Source organism: Rhagoletis pomonella, unplaced genomic scaffold (genome assembly GCF_013731165.1).
Source record: "Rhagoletis pomonella isolate Grant_MI unplaced genomic scaffold, Rhpom_1.0 Rhpom_scaffold_01102, whole genome shotgun sequence".
NCBI lineage: Eukaryota > Metazoa > Arthropoda > Insecta > Diptera > Tephritidae > Rhagoletis > Rhagoletis pomonella.
In genome coordinates, this window is record NW_023459656.1 from 9,810 (window position 1) to 30,658 (window position 20,849).

General features: G+C 37.3%; 1 protein-coding gene across 1 annotated transcript; it reads right to left on the reverse strand.

Moving 5' to 3' along the window:
- Window positions 1-3,024: 3,024 nt before the first annotated feature.
- Window positions 3,025-18,862, reverse strand: LOC118751946 (coiled-coil domain-containing protein 40-like). The gene is made up of 6 exons (XM_036486771.1): window positions 17,562-18,862; window positions 17,329-17,471; window positions 16,701-17,260; window positions 16,447-16,591; window positions 3,905-4,113; window positions 3,025-3,834 (listed from the first exon to the last, which is right to left on the reverse strand). The coding sequence occupies exons 1-6, from the start codon at window positions 18,470-18,472 to the stop codon at window positions 3,034-3,036; spliced, it is 2,769 nt and encodes a 922-aa protein (XP_036342664.1). The 5' UTR covers window positions 18,473-18,862; the 3' UTR covers window positions 3,025-3,033.
- Window positions 18,863-20,849: the final 1,987 nt, after the last annotated feature.

Below are 20,849 nucleotides of genomic sequence, written 5' to 3' on the forward strand. Positions count from 1 at the left end.
TGCCTCCACAGCCATCAAAATCACATATCTTCCAAGAAGTTAAGACTAGGGACCGAGAACGCGCTCCGGTTTATGTTTTAGTTCTGCACGAGAACTGTAACGTAAAGAGCGTTCCCGCAAAAGAGAACAATGGGAACAAAAGCGTTCAGAGCAATATGAACGGGAACTAGAACAAAATGTTCGGGAATGTTTCCAAAAAGGTCAAAATGCGAACAAAACTCTCGGGAACTTTCTCAAAATAGAGAAAAAACTTCTAAAAACGAAAAGAACAGAATGAGAACGAAACTTTCGGGAACGTTTCCAAAGAGAACGGAAGTATCGAAAAATTTTTCAAGGAGGATCAAATAAGAACAAAATTCTGGGGAAACGTTCTGCTAGAGAATACAAGTTTTGAGATCATAACGTTAAGAATCAGAGGGGCGGCTGCGTGTTGCGATGAAAAATCGTTTCAGTGATTTATCAGTAGGGTGACTGTCAGATAGTTCCTGAGAAATTGCTCCTTTTAAACTATTGTTCCAGTTTTTTTTCTTTGTAAGAAAGTTCCGGACATTTTTGTTGTTTTTTTGGTTCTTTTAGAAATGTTCCCGAAAATATTGTTCGCAATTTGTTCTCTTTGGGAAGGGTCCACAGAGTTTTTTCTTGTATAATTCCCGTTGAGAACTTTCTCGACAGCCTACTCACTTTCGTTTTTGTGAAAACATTCCCGAAGATTTTTTCTCATTTTGGCTTGGATTTTTAAGCGTTCTTGGGAACAAAACAACGAGAACGACCTTTGGTTTCGATCATATCTCTTGCACTCGGTACCTGGTTTAGTCTGTGTATGTGTAGGAAACAGAAGCCACTCTCAGCATGTCTTTGTAAAGTACAGATCAATTAAGCGGGAAAAAAGTTTAAAATCTCAAGCTCTCGCCTGTTAGGATTTTCTTAAATGGAAAAATAGGAATACCCGTATTTTTTGTTAAAAGGAAGAAGATATTTAGAACTGCCTCAAAGCCCATAAAGATTTCCTTGTATTTTATATGGAGAAAAATAATTCTTTTTGTTGAAATTCTTGAAATCAGTATTTTTCGATCGGAAAATTCTGTTTCTCTTTATGGATGCCCCATAACACCCAATTGTTTATTTAATCATTTTTAATATTAACTATTTTTTATAGGCCTTCTACAATTCTTAAAAAAACGCAATGAGGGGGACCAATAAAAAGTCGCTAGTATTAAAATATGGTAAAAGTTTTCTGAAGAGAAACAAGGTTTTTCGATCGAAAAGTATTAATTTTCAATTAACTCTATACCCTGTCTACGAAAAAGTGTTTCCCAATATAAAATACATCAGGGGCGGGACCAGGAATTTATTTAGGGGTTTATACTTCAGAAAATTCGCTTCAGATAATATGCTCTTTAGATACATTTATGCAAGTTTTATGTAAATAAATAAACTTTAAAGTTTCATAAATTGCACTCTATTTACATAAAATTAACAAAGACCTCAAACATTTTTAGCCGACTTCAAAAAAGGGAAAGGGTTATCAATTCGACGGAATATTTTTTTCTTTTTTATGTATGCTGCCGCATAACTGTGGACCACGTGAACCGATTTCCATAGTTCTTTTTTTATCGGAAATGTGGTACCTCTCAAGGGTCGTCCCGTAATTTGGTTTAGATCCGATCATTGGATCATGAAAAAATTAACGGTATTCCTAAATTTGTATACGAGAATCGAAGTCGGTTATGTTTTTTTGCTAAAAAATGACTTGTTTAATAAGAAGTTCTATATACAGATGCGCTCAATTTCAAAAGTAATAAAATTGTTAAAAAAGAGTTTTGTTCATTTCCTCGCTTCTGGTTTTTGTATTGGAATTCTGACAATCGCTACGCAAAATTTTCGTCGCCAAAATTCTCTAAATGAAAAGCAATGGGCCTAAAAGTATACTGAATGGAAAATTAATAACCAGGGCCCGGATTTCTATGCATTTAAATTTTTTTTGGTAAGTCATAGGAACTTAAAGATTAGCAAATGTTGCGAATCAAGAGTTTTGTGTTAAGATGACATCGATTTGTTAGTGCATATTCTTACATATTTTGCCATAAATGCACATTTTTATAAAAACCAAAAAAAAAAAAATACTTTTGGTGAAATTTTTTTTATAACATTTCAAACTTTTTAATTTTTTTTTCGTTTTGGGATAACCCTACAATTATTTTTACTTAGTTTTTATTATGAAACTTTTATTAGCTGGAACAGGATAACCGATCTTCTTCAATATTGGCACCTTTTCTGCACTTTGCACTAAAAAATTTAATATAAACAAATAAAAATTCAAATTCGGGATCAACTAGCCTCTTGAAAATTTTATTAGCTTTGATTTAAAATACAAAAAAAAATATGAAATTGGTTGAGAAATGGAGGCTCCAGTGAATTATGAACATTAAATTCCATTTATTGACCACTGTGCGCTGATGGCTGGGCCTTGCAAAGGACGGATCAATGCTTCGAGAAGCAAGCAAATTTACTAAGAAAAAAAGTGGCAACAATTTTATTTTTTTTCCAATTTCAATTTTTTATTCTTTATTTTTTTTTTGTATTTCACATGGCATGCTTTGATTTAGAAGAAAAAAATCAACAGTTTTTGACACTTTCGATATCAGAAGCAACAAAAAAATACACGCAAATGTTGTTTTTGCTCTAATGCTACTACCTGTTTGATATGCCTTGGTCACAACTAATTTTTAAGCAAAAAACAAAACCGACTTCAATTCAAAATCGGTTAACGTGGTCCGAAGTTATGCGGTAACATACATAAAATTTGTGAAGTCGGTTAAAAATTAAACTAATAGAGCACGAATTTCGATGTGAAGCAATACTCTCTGGGAAGACAATATGTACTTGCAATAATTGCACCATGGGCGGGAAGTAAATAGTAAAAATATTTTTAAGAAATTCGATGTCCGAAATATATTTATTTACCAAAAAAATCGTTAATTAAAGGCAAATATTCTGAAAAAGGATATAGATATATATGTATGTATATACCTCTTAGTCTCTTAGAACTTGGATAATTTTTGCAAAGAATTTTTTCTTTTCTGCAAAGTCATTGGTCAAAATCTGCACTACGTCCAAGAGATTATCATTGATTTCCATTTGCTTTTGTACCAGTTGTCCTATCGTTGAATCGGAACGCATTTTCGGTGTTACAGTTCCCACACCCAAACGCCTATAGGACTTTGCCCGATTTTGTTTGCGTACAATGCGCTCTAAATTGTAATGTTTCAACAACATGCACTCATCAATCTTCTGGCGATACTCTTCGTCGTTTGCCTTTTCACCTTCAATATTGTTGTATAAACGATTTAGATCGGCGCGTATGCGTTCGTTTTCGCGAGTAACCTTTACAAGTTGCTGATCGTTAATGATGCTTATCTCATTTTGTATCTTCTTCAAACGATTACGCAAATCGATGACTTTCTGCTCGGATGAAATACCAGTTTTCATGCGTTGTGCTTTCACCTCGGCCAACTTCTTTGCCGAGGCGGCAACATAGATGTGCTCACGATGTGCCACACCATGTTGCAAATCTTGTGCAAGCTTCTCTTGAGCGCGCATCAGCTGTTGAAAACGTATACGCATGCGATGTATCTCCGATTTCATATTACCGATTTCGCTGGTGAGATTCGTTTCATCCTTGCGCCAACGCAGCGTCTCCTCTATGAGCTTATATTTGGTCTCCCACGAGAGTGATTCGCGATGTTTATCCAATACCAAGTCTTTATAATGCTCGATCTCATCCTGCAGCTCATCAATTTCGGCTTCCATATTCAAAACATTCATTTCGTGGTCCTATGTAAATTAAATAGAAATTCGTTTTGTTAGAGGCTGAGAGCATTAAGAAACCTCGTTAATGGCTTACCTTTAATTTGAGTACTAGCTCCGTGTGCTCCAATTGGCATTCATTTTCCTCGGTATCATGCTGCTGGCGCGCCTTACTTATTTTTTTATTCAATATCTCCAATTTCGTTAAGAATATTTCTATGTCACGCTCCAGTTCTTTTGTAGCTTCCTCTTGCTTTTCTAGATCTACATCGATCTTCAGCGACTTTTGCTTTACAATACCGAGCTCTGCAAAGTGCCGGATATTTTCAAAATAAGTAAAAAATAGTAAGAAGCAGATAAAGGGTTGGAAGTATGTCCGCCCCTCATACAATTAAGTCCCCTAAAGCGTGAGAGTTATTACTGGTTTCGATATTCTAAAGTCAGTTCTTTGCTTAGTCAAGTTCTTTGTATACACCTTTAGGCATTTGGATAACGGAGGAGCTGTGTTTTGTGTCACTATTCGCATTAATGCCGAAAGGAATAATTTAAATACATACCTTCAGATTACTTTGAAAACTTGGCATACCACAGCAGACCTATTGGGCTTTAAAGTTAAAAATAAAATGTCCATAAAATAACAGTCCATGCTGGTAAGACCGCGTAACCAAAAGGGGAGGAGGGTTTCATGCCAATGATCTTTACTTGGAAGCAGTTATAACAAATTTTACTGTAACCGTTCAGCGAACGTTCTTATTGCTAAGGTCTAACATCAAAGGGTAGGCTAGGTTAGCCTACTCTGATACAGAATTGTCCATTGTGAGTGTCCTCTTCAAGCGAGTGTCAGGCGGAGACATGTACCCAAAACCGAGAGAGTAGCTAAGTACTTTCAAATCATTCTACTGAACCAATTACTATCCCTAATGAAGCCGGGGAGATCCAACAGTTCCAACTTCGCTATCTCGCTCAGACTGTTGAAGAAGTGTGAACCCAAGTGATTCAGGCGCTTCGACTTTAGACCCGGACGTCGACACAGAAGGTGGTCAATTTGACTCATCCTCATATCAGCAGCTTTTGCGGAGATTACTTGTTGGTATTCGACACTATTTAAGCATTGGTGCTATAGCATAGTGTCCTGTGATGACAAGGATAAGGACTCTTACTGCAGACCTATTGAGCTTCAGTGGGTCCCTCGCCTTTTTCCTATTAAGCCGCGGCTTAATAATCTTGTGGTCTCGCAACGTTCCTGCTTATAAAACAATATATTAGTCATACATTTTCCGTATCTGGCCATCTCAGTAGCCGACTCATTCTCTTCAATATTGCTATGTCCGGGGACCTAGCATAGAGTGACGTTGATATGGCTCAGTTACGTTAGCTTTGTGCGACCGACGATGGAATACCAGATATCACTATTTTAGATCCTACTGTATTCAGTGCTGCTTGACTATCGACAAAGATAGTGGCTCAATCTTCTGGAACCATACTACTACGTAAAAGACTAGCCACCACTTCTATAGCGTAGATCTTTGTTTGAAAGACGCTGCTGTCACTCAGATGATGTCAGGATCGGTTGATCTGCAGTCCTTCCTCTGGTACTGTTATTCCTGCATCCAATTCTTCTTTGGCCGGGAACCTCATAGGAACTCTAGTATTGAATTCCCAAGCAGGCGTAATGTAATCAGTGCTAGCTTCTATGTCAGCTTTAATTGCATTGAGCCGGCCCCCTTTTATTTCATTCAGTATTTCTGCATACTCGAAATTGGTTGTCTTCCATGTATTGGCCCTCACTGAGCCTGAGGGCGCATTTTGTAATGAGCGGCAAAGCGGCTCAAAATTAAAACATATGAAACACTGTTGAAGTGGCCATGCACTGAGCGGCTGAGCGGTGTTTTTGTATGGCGCCGCTCACCGCTTTGCCGCTCATTGCGTGGCCTCGACCTTAGGCATGCGAGTCTTTGCAATTTTCCTATTATTTTCCTGTTATTCCCTTTTTCTAGAGCCTTCCACCATACTAAGGACCAGTGGGTTGGAAATTGGTCTGATGACTGCGGTATACATCCCACAGGCGCCGCAACAATTCCCATTGCTTTCCAAATGTCCTTTTGAGCTTGTACTATGCTGCTAGGGATTTCTTAGCCCTTTCCACTAAATTTTTCCTATTCAATTTGGAGTGCAGAAGTGTAGAAAATCTTATTAAACATTCAAAAAACTAAATTGAGAATTTTTATTAAAGCACTTTTAGGTCGCTGTAGACTACGAAAGGTCTACTTGACTTATCGACTGTGGCATCAGAAAACGTGTTGGAGTTTCCGAAACAATCCAATCTTAAACGGACGGGACAAGCTTAGCGCTTGCAAATGGGTTACAACTTAGTTGAGGCCTACACAAACGTAGTAGGTGGGACGATATATTTAAGGTCACTTAGTAAAAATGAAGGAATTCCTTCATATACCACATATAAATAATATTCTGCGCGGATAATAGGAATATACATTTTCTTCTTTTGGAAGTTGCTAGGAACGTTAAAAGTCAACAGGTTTTATGCAGAGATGCTCAACAAACTATATGAATCGATTTCGTTTTGTTGATGCGCAAAAATAGCTTGTCAAAATAATTTCGTTTCGTTGCAGAGCTGAATTAACGAAACAAAACTCAATCGCTAACGTCGAAACGAAATAAATCTTCAATCGTTAACAGCGAAACAAAATAAATCAACGAAAAGTTGTTGTTGTATGCCATTGCCAACTCACTATAAACACCTAGCACCATGATCTTATATGTAATACTTCCCCTATAAACATTTTGGCGAACGTTCGAAAATTACCTTCGATATCCAATATAAATATCGAACTGAGAACGAACTCATAACCAACCTTAGTTTTCCAACGTTCATAATGTATTGGAAATACATTCGAGATGTGTTCGAAAAAAATTAAAACCATAGTAACAAGAGAGGAAGTGAAATCCAGCTCATTTTTGAATGGAAATATAATACAAACACTCTCTCTCATTAAAATTTCAATTCGATAATGGGCTGGATTTCGAATTCAGAACGAAGGAAAAATTCATTGGATAACGAAGGCTCCGTTTTGCTGGAGAATGGCCTAGTTCTCGAATCGAATACTAACATATTCCACATTCATTATCGAAGGTGAGACTTGAAAAAAATGTTAGTTTTCCAATCATTTTAGAATTGTTAACCAAGCCAAATGTTTATTGGGTCTATATTGGCAGTAAGCTAACTTCTCAATGTGTAAGCATTCCGAAATCAAAGCGAGACAGTCTAGTACTGTTTTTGTCAATGTATTGTGTACTTGAGTGCCGTTTTTGTATATGTGTTGTGTACATGTTTACATATTTATAAACGTATGTGTTTCTATTCTTTCGTACGTGTTTATTGATATATCTGTACTGTAGTGTTTTCGGACGGTACTAGCTCTTACTGCCAATATAGGAGTATTATATATATGACCATGATACAAAAAAGAAGGTATTTAGTTTCAATAAACAACTTTTGATGGATAATAAAATTTTTTTAAGTTTATAAGTTGTATAAGTTGTGAGTATTATCAACGGCCTTGCCACTTTGATGATATTAAAACAATAAATCGGAGTATTTTCTTTCCCATATTTATACCAATGTAATGACATTTGAAATTAAAAACCATTAATGGTAATTATCAGTGTTTGGTACTTTTTTTACTTACGTGGTTCGCTCCTTTTTTTTATTAAAAATATTTAAAATGTAAACTGTTAAAGGAGACTTCATCGTAATTGTTCTTTTCATTTTGTAATAAAAACCACGCGCGCATTATTCTGCTATTTTTTTGTTTTCTTATTTTGAATGCAATCTTGCGATTCGAATCTAAAGGATGTTCTTCCCAAATAAAACCTTTTTATATTTCGGTTCAAATTTACTTTTAAATTTCTCATAAGATTTTGCAAAAAATTAGGCTTTGTGATTAGCGCATCATCATTAAATTTCACAAATTCTTAATTTATGCAAAATACCTGAAGTCGGCTTGAAGAGATCGCCCTCCGATAAACAACTAACAGATCCTCGTTTAAAGTACATAAACGTGTATCAACAAAATGCACAACTGCGTATGTGAGGTTACATAAATTGTTTTGTAGAGAAACACTCATATTTCAAAATGGTTCTCTTTTTTTACAAAGAAATCACATTTCAGGACGAATGGATAAGGCTTGAGCCAAAAGCTTGTGTGAGCAAATCCCATTTTTGGCAAAAAATGTCAGTCACGCGGTTTTGCAGAACGACGATACGCGGTTTGGTACTTTAAGCGACGATATGTAAGCATACACTTTCTTCATGCTTTCTGAAACCTAGTCGTCAACCCCATTTTCGAAATCATGTAGCAGGCATAATTTTCTAGTTCATCATATTCCACATCGTTGAATGTACTGATAAAATCTTCTGGTTAAAAGAAAAAAAAAATATTTCTTCTAGTGATCAGGCAGCATGAATTTGATGAAATGTCATAATTTTATTAAAAGTCAAATGGTTAACAAAAACAAGGAATGCCATTAAATGAAACTACCTTCTTTTTTGTATCATGCCTAGCACCTAAATGCATGCTACAGCTTCAGCATTAACGTTAATAAGCAAAATAGAATTATTTTGATAAATTACCTAAACGATAAAAAAGTGAATCGTTTCAACAGAAACGATTGAATTTTTTTTTTTGGTAAACGCTGAAATTAACGTTACAATGCATCCTTGGTTTCATGTACTTTCTCAATCAACACTTCCTTACCTCTCCGAAATTATCCCCCTTATTCTAGAACCCGAATTTTCGTAATTCGTAGTTCGTAGCTCAGCTACGAAAAACGAAAAATCCACATGCTGCAACCCTTGCGGAAACATGTGCAGCATTGCCAGCTATCAGTTGTTTTTCGAAGATAGCTGAATGAAGGAAAACAAAGTGGAAAGGAATTAAAAAAACATTCATGAAGTGCTTATTTATAGTAAAATGTTTTGATTTTACATATTTCGAAGGAAACGGTGGATTCTATTGCATTTGCAATTATAGCAGCGGAGCAAGAGCGCGCTATGGGAATGATTTGACAAAGATATGCGGAGCTGTCGGGCATAGTAACCATGGACGCGTCTATGTCAGCTTCCGGTTGAATTGCTGAACCACAAGCCAGAACTACTCCTATGCCTGAAGAACTGGTTCTCAATCCAGTTAATGCAACAACAACTTCTTCCAAGCCATTGAAAACATGCACTTTATTAGGTCCACCCCCTGTTGCAATTGCTTCTGCCTTAGGGATTATAACCTTTACTAAGTAGAATTCTCCTTTCTGTGTTGCCGGAGAAGAGGGGCTTCCGCATGTCAAAGGTATACAACACTTCTTGTGCACATCACTCTGGCTACGCCATCCACAGTATTTTTGCGCAGAACCCACGTCGAAATTTGCAAAAAAATGCATAGTGCAATCCGAATTTATTAATAAGATAGTGCTTGGAAATTTGAAACATTTGTTTTGAATAAAATTTTAATCCTTCGATTACACGTGATGTTAAAGTTTTTGGATTCGGATTATGCGTTTGGACACAACTACCGAAAAGCATTGTAAAAATAACTAAACTGGGCCCAAGTTTCTCGATAAGGGGCAACAAAGATTATTTTTCGCTCGTTTATATAAAGCAGTGGATAAAAATATACGTGTATGCGAAGGACAATTTTATCTGTTTAAATGAACACCACTAATATTTCCTGCAAACACACATTTGATTTACATCTTTTATCTCGCCTCCGACACAGAATTGTTTTCGTACAAAATTACGCAAAAAGGCTTACTCGTTCGTTTTTAGCCATGCCATTGTTACGAATTTCGAAAATACGATTCGGATTGCAGCATACTATTTCTACGATTCGTAGCAAAATCCGAATACGAAAGAGTTGCAGAATAGGGGTGTATGTTTTTGCCGTTGCAATGCGTTGACTGACTAACAGCCCTATTCGCGTGTTGTCACAGCCGTCAATTGTCACAGTTCAATTGTCATTATCGTGTCATCAACTGTAGTCACAGGTATGCACATTCAATAATGACAACCGAAAAGCTCGTTTTATTTGCCAATTGTGGCGAAAGTTTCTCTGTAGTGAAACAGCTGTTCTTTACATTTTAATTGTTCTTTTTGACCGCCACTGCAACAGACTGGATTTCTTTTAATTAAAATATACCGCAATGGATTACGAAACGCCCGAAAAGTGAGCAATTTTATAATAGGAAAATTTATTTCATTTTATTAGGAATTCGTGTATTAACAGGCGTGAAAAATATAAACGCACCACACAAGAGCAGATGCAGTTTTGTAACGACCACCCCGAACTGCAAATGGGTAAAAACTGTTGTCCCGGGGTCCCCTCAGAAGTCTTCTTCTCTGAATAATTCCTTCTTACTCCATATCAATAGACGCGCGCATAATAATTATTTCCTTCATTATTAATATTCTGCATTATTATGATAAGCAAACGCAAATGGTATCTTTTTGACACACATAACGGGTGATTTTTTTGAGGTTAGGATTTTCATGCATTAGTATTTGACAGATCACGTGGGATTTCAGACATGGTGTCAAAGAGAAAGATGCTCAGTATGCTTTGACATTTCATCATGAATAGACTTACTAACGAGCAACGCTTGCAACTCATTGAATTTTATTACCAAAATCAGTGTTCGGTTCGAAATGTGTTTCGCGCTTTAAATTTTGTTCAGCGATGAGGCTCATTTCTGGTTGAATGGCTTCGTAAATAAGCAAAATTGCCGCATTTGGAGTGAAGAGCAACCAGAAGCCGTTCAAGAACTGCCCATGCATCCCGAAAAATGCACTGTTTGGTGTGGTTTGTACGCTGGTGGAATCATTGGACCGTATTTTTTTCAAAGATGCTGTTGGACGCAACGTTACGGTGAATGGCGATCGCTATCGTTCGATGCTAACAAACTTTTTGTTGCCAAAAAATGGAAGAACTGAACTTGGTTGACATGTGGTTTCAACAAGATGGCGCTACATGCCACACAGCTCGCGATTCTATGGCCATTTTGAGGGAAAACTTCGGAGAACAATTCATCTCAAGAAATGGACCGGTAAGTTGGCCACCAAGATCATGCGATTTGACGCCTTTAGACTATTTTTTGTGGGGCTACGTCAAGTCTAAAGTCTACAGAAATAAGCCAGCAACTATTCCAGCTTTGGAAGACAACATTTCCGAAGAAATTCGGGCTATTCCGGCCGAAATGCTCGAAAAAGTTGCCCAAAATTGGACTTTCCGAATGGACCACCTAAGACGCAGCCGCGGTCAACATTTAAATGAAATTATCTTCAAAAAGTAAATGTCATGGACCAATCTAACGTTTCAAATAAAGAACCGATGAGATTTTGCAAATTTTATGCGTTTTTTTTAAAAAAAAAAGGTATCAAGCTCTTAAAAAATCACCCATTATTTAAGCAAATAAAATGGTTGCACAGTTTTTATTTAATACAACTTTGTAACTTTTTTCTGCAAAATTCGTAAAATTTAAAATAATTATTAACATATGTTTTAGCGTTGTCACGTACTCAATAGGTCATCACAAAAATAATAGCAATTGTCACCGTTAGAGCTTTCAAATTGCTCTCTGCATAACTAAACGTGACAATTGATTATAAGCATGACAATAGTTATAGCGGCAAGTTTTGTTATTGCACGCGAATAGGGCTGTAAGGGTAAAAACATAGTGGAGTGGCGAGCAAAGCGAAGAGCTAGCATCGAGCAAAGCTCCAATTACAAACGTGTATGTACGCTTTGCTCTGCACTATGCATTCTTCCATTGAAACATAAGCGTTTGAAATCGACGCTTTGTTCGATGCTCTTTGCTCGCCGCTCCACTATATTTTGACCCTAAGAAACATTTGTGTGCGGTTTCCAGGCGAGATGGATTGCGATGGAATTGTGATTATCTGTACAATCCAAGGTTAAGAATGACTTTACCTCAGGATACTTAGAGTGAAAACTTCCATTTTTTTTGGGGATAGCCCCGTTAAAATTTTTACTCTTCATAGAATACGCATGCTTTCGCCCCTACCTGATGTAATTGGTGCAAGCTCAAGAATTAGATATGTCGAAATCTTAAACGAAGAGCCTTGCGATTGCTTCCTATAGGTTATGCAATCAGTGCATACATTTATCTGATTATCCATCGCCTATAGTCACCATGTTTTCTCTCGAGAAATTGTGCATTGTGCTAGCTCGCCAACTTCAATTGGTTGGTTCAAGTTGGCGTGAAGGCGATTATGACTCTCACTGCACAAAGCCGTTTTGTCGCCGCGAATAAAGGTCTAGACATGTGTCTCGTTTTATAGAGAATGTGCTCATATAGGAACATCATATAGCAAGGATTCGTCCACTACCCTAGATAAAGTCGCTTGCTGATTCTAGGACCGCTAAAGTTGGGGAGCATTCTAGAGCTGATTAATTTGGACGGCTTCTCTATCGCTTCGCAAGCACTTCTAATTATTTTCTGCGCAAAAGCTTTTTATTTAGGTTGAGTACGGGATATTTTAGTTTATTTATCTCTAACCGTTTTGGAGGAGTTAAAATATATTAAATTACACTAGACTTTGGTCACTGTCGCAAAGTGTGTTTTCAGATTTACCGCTCAGTCCGTGTGTTCTTGACTGTGATACCCTTTTTTAGCTAGCGATTCTATAGAAGATCGTCAACCACTAAGCTCCATAAGAAGGGTGTACACTTTGGTGGTCCCTTACGGCATACATACATATATATATTAGTACTACATGGGGTATCCTCAGCCAACCCAAATAAGCCTATAATTATAATCGGTATCCTCAGTGAGTCGCATATTACTATGAGGGCAAGCTAAGTTCCATTACTTTGTCAGGAAACCAGTTCGTGCTCATAGGCCCCTTTGGCTTGCCTGACCATTCGCTATTGGGCGTCAAATTAATAGATCTAAAATTTTTTTGTAAACTCTACTGTGTATCCCGTGGTGGCCCGAGAGAGGCTGAGGAACATATAGGTTCCGTTAGTGCTTAAATTTCCCTAGTGCTACTGTGCGCTTATAAAAATTATCAAACCTTTTTTTTTAATGTTCGGTCTAGCCTCTTCTGCGATGGCATAAACCCAGTCGAGGCCTGGTCTTTGCCTGCAGAGCAAGAACCGCTATTGGCGGGCGTCAAATTTAGTCCCTACTTATTAAACTAACGATTCGACTACGGTGCGTTTGACCTTGTCCCATCGCCTTCCGACTATCTTTCGCAGTGCTGAAAGTTCAGGTGATTACAAAGAGGTATTGGCTAACTGAGACGAGGAGATGGGGGAAATCCATTTACAAATAATAACTCTAAATGAGATGTTTACTTATAAACTGTTGGTACAGTCACACATCTTAGAGATAGATTTAAATAGATGCTCTCTTAATAGTAATAATCAGGGCTGCAACCCGGTTTTAAACCGAACCGTTTCTTGAACCTAACTGTCCCTGTTAACGGGCTTCGAACCGAACCGTTTTTATTTTGAAATGCCAAAACCGAACCGAAAATCACTCCAAAAAATGATTCGATTCGGTTTAAAATGAAAGTCCAGTAAAGCATTTTTCAAGTTTTGTGATACGCAACTTGGTCTAAAAACCCGTATAGTAAAACTGCAAACATTTTTTTTGTTTGATGGCAACTCCGTGAGTTGTAATTTCGTCCTGTAAAGAATGCTTGATACTTTTTTATATAGAAGAAAATGCTTAACGATGCCAGTTAAATATAAAATTTCTAATGGCGATTTCGTTTATACAAAAAATGTTGCCTTCTCATCGCCCCCTTCTTAGTGTTTATGCGTAGAGGACAAAGAAAAGGTTGCATTTTTCGGTACAAACGAAATGGGCATAACTCTCGGATTTTTTTAGTTTGGATTAAAAAGTTTGAATTTTTGATGCAATTTTCTGGAAATTTGTAGACTTTCTAATTTTCGTACAAAGTTTGAAATTTGGATTTATATGCTTGTTATTATATAACGAGCTATACTTTTATAAAAAATTAATGAACATTAAACCGAAAAAAGAAAAATAGTAAAATGCAGCACTGATATTATTTTGACCATAGGTATACATCTACATATGAAGTTAAGGCCAGTGTCAGCTCCAGTCTACCGAAGATGAGGTTTTTAACATTAAGCTAAGATTTTGAGGGTCAATTCGAAATTTTGAGTATGCTGTTTTAATATACATACTCGACTAAAGTTTAAAGTTTAAAAAGTTTATTAAAAATTTTCTAATTTCATTTTGATCGCGTTGATTTTAAATAATTTTTTTTGTTTTCTTCCATTGAAAAAAATTGTCCAACATACAGCCAGTCAATAAAGTTTAGGTACGGCGAATTTTTTACAATACGGGCAACTATGTTTTTAAATATTTTATTTTTTGCTAACTTTTTATAAAAATGTGGTTGATTGTACAACAAAAACCCAAAAAATTAGAGTTCCAAACCATATACAAAAGTAAAGAGAATTCTGCAAATTTTCATTAAAATGTTACACTTTTTATTTACACTCTTCAGAAAAAAGTTGAGTACGCAGTTTTTTAGCCCATTCAATTTTAGTATAACAAAGTGCAAGTTAAGGTAGCTAGGACTTACCACTGATTTTTAGAATTTTTTTGTTGAAGGTGTCGCTCTTTTTCTCCGTATAAAATAATATTTGATAATTTTTTTATATGGAAAAAATGTGCGACATCTTCAACAAAAAAATTTCCCAAAAATCAATGGTAAGTTCTAGCTTCCGCATACTTGCACTTTATTATACTAAAATTGAATGAGCTAAAAAACTGCATACTCAACGTAGAGAGCGTAAATAAAAAGTGCATTATTTGAATGAAATTTTGCAGAAGTTTCTTTGATTTTACACAAGGTTTGGAACTCTGATTTTCGGGATTTTTGTTGTAGAATTAACGATATTTTTATAAAAAATTAGCGAAAAATAAAATATTTAAAAAATAGGTTCGCGCATTGTAAAAAAATCGCTATACGTTAATTTTATTGACTGAATGCACAGTCCCAGGGCCAGTGAATTTGGCCCTTAGATTAAAAAAAATCCTAGGAATTCTTATTAAAAAGTTTGCAATTTAGTTGAAACTATGGAGAATATTCATAATTTTTGCAGAAAGTTTGAAAATTGGTTTTATATAGTTAAAAAAAATAAATAAACAATAAATAAGGAAAAGAAAAATAGCCAATACTTGATAAAATGCCGCGTCCCTATTTTTTTCCACCACTATACATGTGGATATCTAAATTTGATTTCAATAACAAAGCCTTTATTTTTTATATTATGGATTTGTCATATTTTCGTAAAATATATAAAGTATATTGGCCTTATTCATAAAAAATAAAGTAGCTTTAAAAGGTTTATAAATTGAAAAATTTTTGAAAACTTCCAATTTATAAAACTCTCTAAACCTACTTTATTTTTTATGAATAAGGCCAATATACTTTAGCATAAACAAATTGAACAACTTGAATCGAACCGAACCGCGGTTCAAGGATACTCGAGAACTAGTTCTTGTATCGGTACAAGCTTTTTCTAAGTGGTTCGAACCACTGAACCGAACCGCGCCCTGATAATAATAGATGGCGCTTACACATATGTTAGTGTTAGGCCGAGCTTCTTCTCCGATTTGTGGCGTGCGCCTTGATGTTGTCACACAAAGAAGACGGGCCCAACAGTTTTACGCCGACTCCGAACGGCGATTGTATTTTTATGAGAAGCTGTTTTTCATGGCAGAAATACACTCGGAGGTTTGCCATTGCCTGCCGAGGGGCGACCGCTGTTAAGAAATTTTTTTTTTGCGATGATGCTTTGACCGGGGCTTGAACCCAGGCCCTGCGGAATAGAAGCGGGCACTGCTTACCACTACATGTTCTCTTAATAAACAAAAAAAAAAAAACCGAATGAAATCTCTCGACACGACCGTACTTTTTATGGAAAAGAAACTTGAACGAAGACGTGGTAAGTTAAGAATGCCTTGGGGACTTTCGAGAGAACTATTTTACGTAATATCTAAGAGCCTGTTTGCGTGCGCGACGGTTACCGTGTAAGATAGTATGACGCACTGTAGGTACGGACTTTATAATGACCCAGGCATAGTCAAACTCGCAAAAAATTCATCGATTGTGCTGGATTGGGCATGTGGTTGGATGTTGATGCTGTGGTGCAAGGATTATACCACTCGGCACTTTCAGTGGTCAACGAAAGCAAAGTCAACCATGGAGACAAAGGGAGGAACAAGTGCACAAAGACCTGTCTACACATGAATTGAGTAGCTGGCGCAACTTTGCAGAGGACAGATAATTGGTGAAGTTTGTTTGGTCTCGATTAAAACCAAAAAACGATTGTAGAGTTAGGTTAGAAAGAGAATATGCGTTTGTTGCGGTGACGGCGGTCACCTTTCCCCGGGAAAGGCTCTTTAAGCTTTCTATACATTTTGTATAGACGCTTGCAGAGTAAAATAATTGTGCCTATCGCTGGTTTATTGACATCATTTAGAAACAGTGCAAAATATTACAGCGTTAGGCTTATGTCGGAATCGTTTCTTCTTAATTTTTTGTTTAACAGTACACATACTTACGTTTTTGGGTAACCTGCATTTCATTTAGCTGATTATTTCGCTTCTCGGACAAATTAACATAGTGATTCTGCATCATCAGCCAAAATTGTTGTAATTCACGTATTTGCTGTTCCATGGATGATATGGCTTTCTCTAGCAATTTAATCTGTAGGCAACAAATCAGTGGTCTTAAGAATATCTCTTTTTTATATGAGCTATCACAGAAATACGAATTGATTGTTCCGCATTTTTCCAACTAGCTTCTCTACATTTACCTTCTTTCGCGTTGCATTTAATCCCTCGTCTTCGCCAATACCAGACAGATAGGCAACACGACTCGACAAACGATCGACCTTCTTTAGTTTCAAATCGATTTGTGTTTCCATGTTACGCGTCTCGGCCGAAATTAGTTCCGCGTTGTGTTCAGCTATATCCAAACGCTTTTGCAGTTCTTCTTGCTCCTGATTCAAACGAATCAATATACCCCGGTAACGTTCTATATCCAGCAGTATTTCCGAGAGTTGGCTTTGCACTATAGCCAAGTTTAATTCGGTGGCTCTGCGTGTTTCCTGTGCTTCGCGAAACAATTTCAAGCGATATTGACTGGCTTTATCCGTAATCAAACCTTCTTGCGCCAGCTTCAGCATATTCTCCTCCAGCTGATACTTTCTGGCATTCATTTTATCACATTTCAATTGTAATCTGCGTAATTCAGTTTCTAAATTAGTGCCTTCGCGATTAGCTTCGGTTAAATCTTTCTCATTTTGCTCCAACCAAAGCGGAAGTTCTTCGAGTTTCGTTTGTAGAGCAAGAAGCGTGTCGGATTGCTTTTGACCTGCAAGTGGTAAGCAATAAAAGATTAGAGATATCTACTACGGAAGTAATAAAATAGCTCCTACTTACATTCGCGCTTAATATTACCACAATCGGCTAGAAGACGTGATTTAAAAACCTCTAATTTTTCATTTAGTTTTGTTTCCTTTGCTATTTGCTTTTTGATGGCCTCAATGCTTCTGGTGTTAAGTTTCATGGACTCTTGTTCTTTGCTGAAAGTTCAAAAACACATTTTTTGGAACACCAATGCACTCAGAGCTAAGCTTAACAGTACATCACCGCTTCGACGATTTCGTACTCACCCCATTGCTTGTTGCGCTTGATAGAGTATTTTATCGCGATGTTGTATGGCCACAATCACCTCGCTCCACGCCAGAGTCAAGCGTTTGTGCTCGGTTTGTAGCACCTCCAAGTCGGTGTTTGCATCATTAATGCTCATCTTCAGCGCATCGGTTATTTCACGCATATCTTGCACCTCACTGCGCATTATCTCGATCTGATGTTCCTTCTTCTTCACTTCCATATCCAGGTGGTAGAATAGCATGTCAGATTTTTTCTTATCCTCGCTTAGTTGCTTTTGCAGCTGGGTATCACGATCAACGATACGCTTGGCATTCTTCACTTCGTCCTCCACCTCATCGGCCCAATTGCGTATGTGTCCCTCTAAAGTGTTTAAGTTCTCCAATTCGACCATACGTTTATTATACTTCTGCTTTTGATTCTTATTCACTTGAAAACGTTCCTCGAACTCCTCTTTGAGTTTGGCAACGACACCCTCCATTTCAACACGCTTCTCCATATTTGTTTGTATCTCTTGTCCATATTCATCGAGCTGTTCGTTTTGTCGCTTAATGCCTTGCTGCAAGTCGTATAGCTTCGCTCCCTGCTCTTCGCGTGTCGCTTCTTTTAACTTGAGTTGATATTTGATTTCGGCAATCTCACTCTTCAACTGCTCCTTCGTGCGCAAAAGATACTCCTTCAAGTTTGCCTGGAACTTTGCCAAGAGCGGATGGTCCGGTGGCAAAAGCGCCAAGCGTATAGGTTTCGGCTCAGGTGGAGCTGGCGCCTCTGTCATAGCTGCAAATTCGCATTCGGAAAGCCCATCATGGCCGTGTTCTTTTACAGATTCCGACTTGGGTTCGGGAACGAAATCGTCGCCAAATGTCGGTTGCGTTTCCGGTGCGGTCTCATCGGAGGTTTGTTCGTTATTCATAGTGGCGTTGATTCAAAAAACCTCTTCAAAATAAAAATGTGAAATATACCGCTAGCTAAAACCGGTTCAGTTGGAAAGTAAAAATTGAATAATACTTTTTGGTTTTTTGATTTTCGGGGTCGACTGAAATTGAAACGTGTTGCTTTGGATATTTTGAGCTAAGTGTTATTCCCTTGTAAACATTACAGAGTGTGAAATTCTCGTTGCTATGTCAGCTATTGGATTTTTTTCTCAAACAAATTTTGAATGAGTATTATTTGTTGACATGTACATACATACAAACCATGATAAAAACATACAGATGTATGTACGCACATTAGACCGGTTCGGTTTCCATACGAAAAGTTTTTAATGGAAGCTGAAACAAATTTTTACAAGGAGCTGTGATGGTGGTGGTGTAGTTAGACGAAGGAATCATAAAAAAATGCAACATCCAACGCACTCGTTTGCAAAACGGCACAATGTAGAAATTACATGGGCGTTAGACGAAATTTTTAGAACTTGATTGAAGATGTAATAGGACTCATGCATAAAAAGTGAGTTCAAGCTCATACTAAATTTTTTTGCACTGATGGAGTGAGGTCAAGCTCATTTGTACTGAAATTCGAGTCCGAGCTTACACTCAGATGAGTGCTGGAACAATTAGTCCGGCGGCTTCATTCCAGCCGGTTTAAACGTAATCGAGACGACCTACTAATCATAATCGACGTAAAGCAAGACGAAGACAACCGATAGAGTAATAAATTTGAAATCAGAGCCGCCTATCATTCGATATATATAATAAGGCTGTTAAGCTCATTATTTTATGTATGAGGCCCAATGAAGCTTGAAAGTTTACTCTTAGAATAACAGTCCAGTATAATTAGTTAATAATTAGAAGTAGTAGTTAGTAGAAGTATGTAGTAGTTGTGTCAGCGGAAGAGGTGGTTGGCTCCTTCTCCTACTTTCCACGTAGGAACAACTGGTATGACGAAGACACCAGCAGTCGTATTATTAAATTGGCTCTCATTGACAAATATGTACATGAACGATTCCCCTATCAACAACTACACCGTATGGCAATCAACGACTTTTTTCATTTTTTAGCTCTTATGAAGTGTAGGAGTGGTTTTATTCCTCCCATAAGAGAGTTACCCAGAAAGCTCTCTGCGACAGCTACAGAAGAAGTGCTCAAATATTTCTTCTTCTTCCTTACCTGTGCAACTTCTGAAATATTCATGGGAGAATGCTCCTAGTCTCGAAGCGTGGCTACCAAATAGTTAATAATCGATTACATAAGCCATAACCATCAAAATATCCTCTCTTGAATGGCTGAGCAGTTCCTCCGTTTTTTCTTATCAATTTGTTATCAATGTTACCAATCTTACTCCTGTTTTCATGCAGTAGAAGAGGTTAGCTCATCGGCTTGGAAATTTTCATCAATATTTCTATGTCCTGCTGTCCACGTGAAGTTGACCTTGAAGACCGTGCTAATATCATTGATTTGATGGCTGTCCGAGAAGATATTAATCGTAGTCTTCGTTACGGCATGTGTATTAAGGTACACAGCCACCTGTTCTTTTGCTAGATCTGCCTGATAAACGCTGCAGCGCCCCGGGATTCGGTTGAATATTTCCAGTCCTAATTCTACAGAAAAAACTCCGTAGCCAACCCTGTTCTTTAGCTTGGATTCATCCGTGTAAAAACGTGAAACGTGTTGCTTTGGATATTTTGAGCAGAGTGTTTGTAAACATTACAGAGTGTGAAAGTTTCGTTTCCATGCCGGCTGTTGATGCACATTAGATCGGCTCGGTTTCCATACGTAAACAGTTTTTAATGGAAATTTTTGTAAAGGGCCTAAGGCTGGTATTGTCTTTTACGAAGTGAACGGTATGGCGACATTTGAGTATACTTAGGCAGTATAATGGTCTCGCGGGCGATAGATGCATTTGATAAGGAACACTTTTTTCTGGAGTTTTAACACTTAATTAATGGAAAATTCAATGCGTGTACAGAGTGCTTTAGTGAGACTTCAGATAGTCAACAAAAAGTTCTTGATTCGCAAGTTCATCTTGTGATTGGGTCTTGAGTTTGAGTCTGGGATCGATGCCGGATGAAGGAAGCATGTTGACGATTGTTTTTCTCGCGATGAGATTTATTCAATAATACAAAAAATACATATATATAAAATTACTCTGCAAAATGTGCTTGCTTTTCGATGTACACAGAAACCGAAACGTGTTACTTTAGAAATACCATGTAATGTTTTTGTATATGATATAGAGAACAAAGGTGGCATCCGCTCTCAGTGAATGTGACAGAATCGCTGTTTGTATGACGTCATACTTGTGCCACTTGTTTACGTTTTTCTTGCAAAATTTCTTCTTCTGCACCAATG